Below are 2,646 nucleotides of genomic sequence, written 5' to 3'. Positions count from 1 at the left end.
AGTTATCACTTGTTGACCAACTACAGGAATACTGACCTCAGAGTCTCCAGTTTACAGTGGGGATTCCCCAGTCCAGCAGAGAGCAGCTTCACTCCTGAATCCTTCAGGTCATTGTTACTCAGATCCAGCTCTCTCAGGTGTGAGGGGTTTGACTCCAGAGCTGAGACCAGAGAAGCACATCCTTCCTCTGTGACTCCACAGCCTGACAGCCTGACAAAGAGATCATCATGACTTCACAAACACACTGTTCATTTAACACCAGTAGTGTAGAAGGACAATGGGAGAAGCATTTGGTTTATTCTCTCAAATAACATATAGATTCATCTTCCGTCTCCCAGAATTGTGGTCATATTGTTAAACTAATGTGAACATCAATGCATTCATTCAATATGTTTTTCAATATAATGATCAATGATATACATATTATAATGCATATTTTTCCTCTAAACTGAATATTTCTTCCTGATGATTAGTTCTTAAATGTAATTTGATTTACTCACAGAACAGCTCTGGAGGCTTTGACCACTGGCAGCAGCCTCAGAAGACCTTCCTCTGATCTGGAGTATTTCTTCAGGTCAAACACATCCAGCTCCTTTTCTGAAGTCAGCAACACAAAGACCAGAGCTGACCACTGTGCAGGTGACAGGTTGGGTTTTGAGAGACTTCCTGAGCTCAGGTAGCTTTGGATCTCCTCCACTAGAGAATGGTCATTCAGTTCATTCAGACAGTGGAACAGATTGATGCACCTCTCTGGAGAGGGATTCTCCCCGATCTTCTCCTTGATGTACTTGACTGTTTCTTCATGGCTCTGTGAGCTGCTTCTTGTCTTTGTCAGTAGACCTCGTAAGTGCTTCTGATTGGACTCCAGTGAGAGGCCCAGAAGGAAGCGAAGGAAAAGGTCCAGGTTTCCCGTCTCACTTCGTAAGGCTTTATCCACAGCACTCTTGTAGACAGTAACTTCAGTCTTGTCGTTTGTTTGCAGTTTGTCCATTAGATTCTCATTGTTGTTGATGAATGAGAGGAACACATATACAGCAGCCAGAAACTCCTGAATGCTCAGATGAACAAAGCAGTACACCTTGTCCTGGTACAGCCCACATTCCTCTTTAAAGAGCTGTGTGCACAATCCTGAGTACACTGAGGCTTCATTAACATCAATGCCAGCCTCTTTCAGGTCTTCTTCATAGAAAATCAGATTGCCCTTCACGAGCTGTTGAAAAGCCAGTTTTCCCAGTGACAGAATGCTCTCTGTATTCCAGTGTGGACCTGTCTCTTCTTTCCCAAGATACTTTTCATTCTTCTGTTTGGTATGAAACTCCACAAGGTGTGTGTACATCTCAGTCAGAGTCTTGGGCATCTCTTCTCTCTTATGTTTCAGCATGTGTTCAAGGACTGTTGCAGAAATCCAACAGAAGACTGGAATGTGGCACATGATGTGGAGGCTCCTTGATGTCTTTATGTGTGAGATGATTCTGCTGGCCAGGTCCTCATCACTGAATCTCTTCCTGAAGTACTCCTCCTTCTGTGGGTCATTGAACCCTCGTACCTCTGTCACCTGGTCAACACACCATGAAGGGATCTTATTGGCTGCTGCAGGTCGGGTAGTTATCCAGAGGAGAGCAGAGGGAAGCAGATTTCCCTTGATGAGATTTGTCAGCAGAACATCCACTGAGGTTGACTCTGTGACGTCCCAACAGATCTTGTTCTTCTGGAAGTCTAGGGGCAGTCGGCACTCATCCAGACCATCAAAGATGAACAGAACTTTGTACTTGTTGTCGATGGAGACGATGGAGATTCCTGATTGTTTGGTTTCCATTGAGAAGTGATGAAGAAGTTCAATGAAAGTGTGTTTGTCCTCTTTCATCAAATTCAGCTCCCGAAAAGGGAATGAAAATACAAATTGGACATCCTGATTTGCTTTTCCTTCAGCCCAGTCCAGAATGAACTTCTGCACAGAGACTGTTTTTCCAATGCCAGCGACTCCCTTTGTCAGCACAGTTCTGATAGGTTTGTCTTGTCCAGTTAAGGGTTTGAAGATGTCGTTACATTTGATTGCAGTCTCTGGTCTTACTTGTTTCCTGGTTGTTGTCTCAATCTGTCTCAGCTCATGTTCATTATTGACCTCTCCTGTTCCACCCTCTGTGATGTAGAGCTCTGTGTAGATCTTATTTAGAAGTGTTGGGTTTCCTTGTTGAGCGATCCCCTCAAATACACATTGAAACTTCTTCTTTAGATTAGATTTGAGTTCACGTTGGCAAATCACAGCAAGCTCATCTGAATGAAGAAATAACAGAGGATATTAATATTACATCTGTTTTAATGCCTACAGTATTGTAGTACATTATAATAATTTATTCTCTTAACTGACTGTATAAATGTGTAAATGTTGTCATAATGCATTACAGACTGGTGTGACTGATTATATTATTATTGGTATTATTGATGGTATTATTAATGTTCTCTCTCTCTCTCTAAATTAATCAACACAACACATCCCTGCTGCTACTTGATGAGGTCACTCGGTGTTGTGTTAAGGCTGCTTCAATATCATTGAGTTACACAGCTACTTTAGCTGTACTTTACCTACAGCTTTTAAATTTTATAAAACATCATTCATCATGAGGCAGACAGCTCTTACTTTTCTGA

At 42.2% G+C, this 2,646-nt stretch overlaps 1 protein-coding gene across 1 annotated transcript; it reads right to left on the bottom strand.

Moving 5' to 3' along the window:
• Positions 1 to 496: 496 nt before the first annotated feature.
• Positions 497 to 2,274, bottom strand: LOC135532625 (NLR family CARD domain-containing protein 3-like; the record flags this gene model as incomplete). The annotated part of the gene is made up of 1 exon (XM_064960093.1): positions 497 to 2,274. A coding segment is annotated over one exon (1,778 nt), but the record flags the coding sequence as incomplete, so codon positions are not given.
• Positions 2,275 to 2,646: the final 372 nt, after the last annotated feature.

This window comes from Oncorhynchus masou, unplaced genomic scaffold, assembly GCF_036934945.1.
Source record: "Oncorhynchus masou masou isolate Uvic2021 unplaced genomic scaffold, UVic_Omas_1.1 unplaced_scaffold_1950, whole genome shotgun sequence".
Classification (NCBI taxonomy): Eukaryota; Metazoa; Chordata; class Actinopteri; order Salmoniformes; family Salmonidae; genus Oncorhynchus; species Oncorhynchus masou.
Note: the sequence above shows the minus strand (reverse complement) of the source record. Positions and strands in the feature narration are given on the sequence as shown.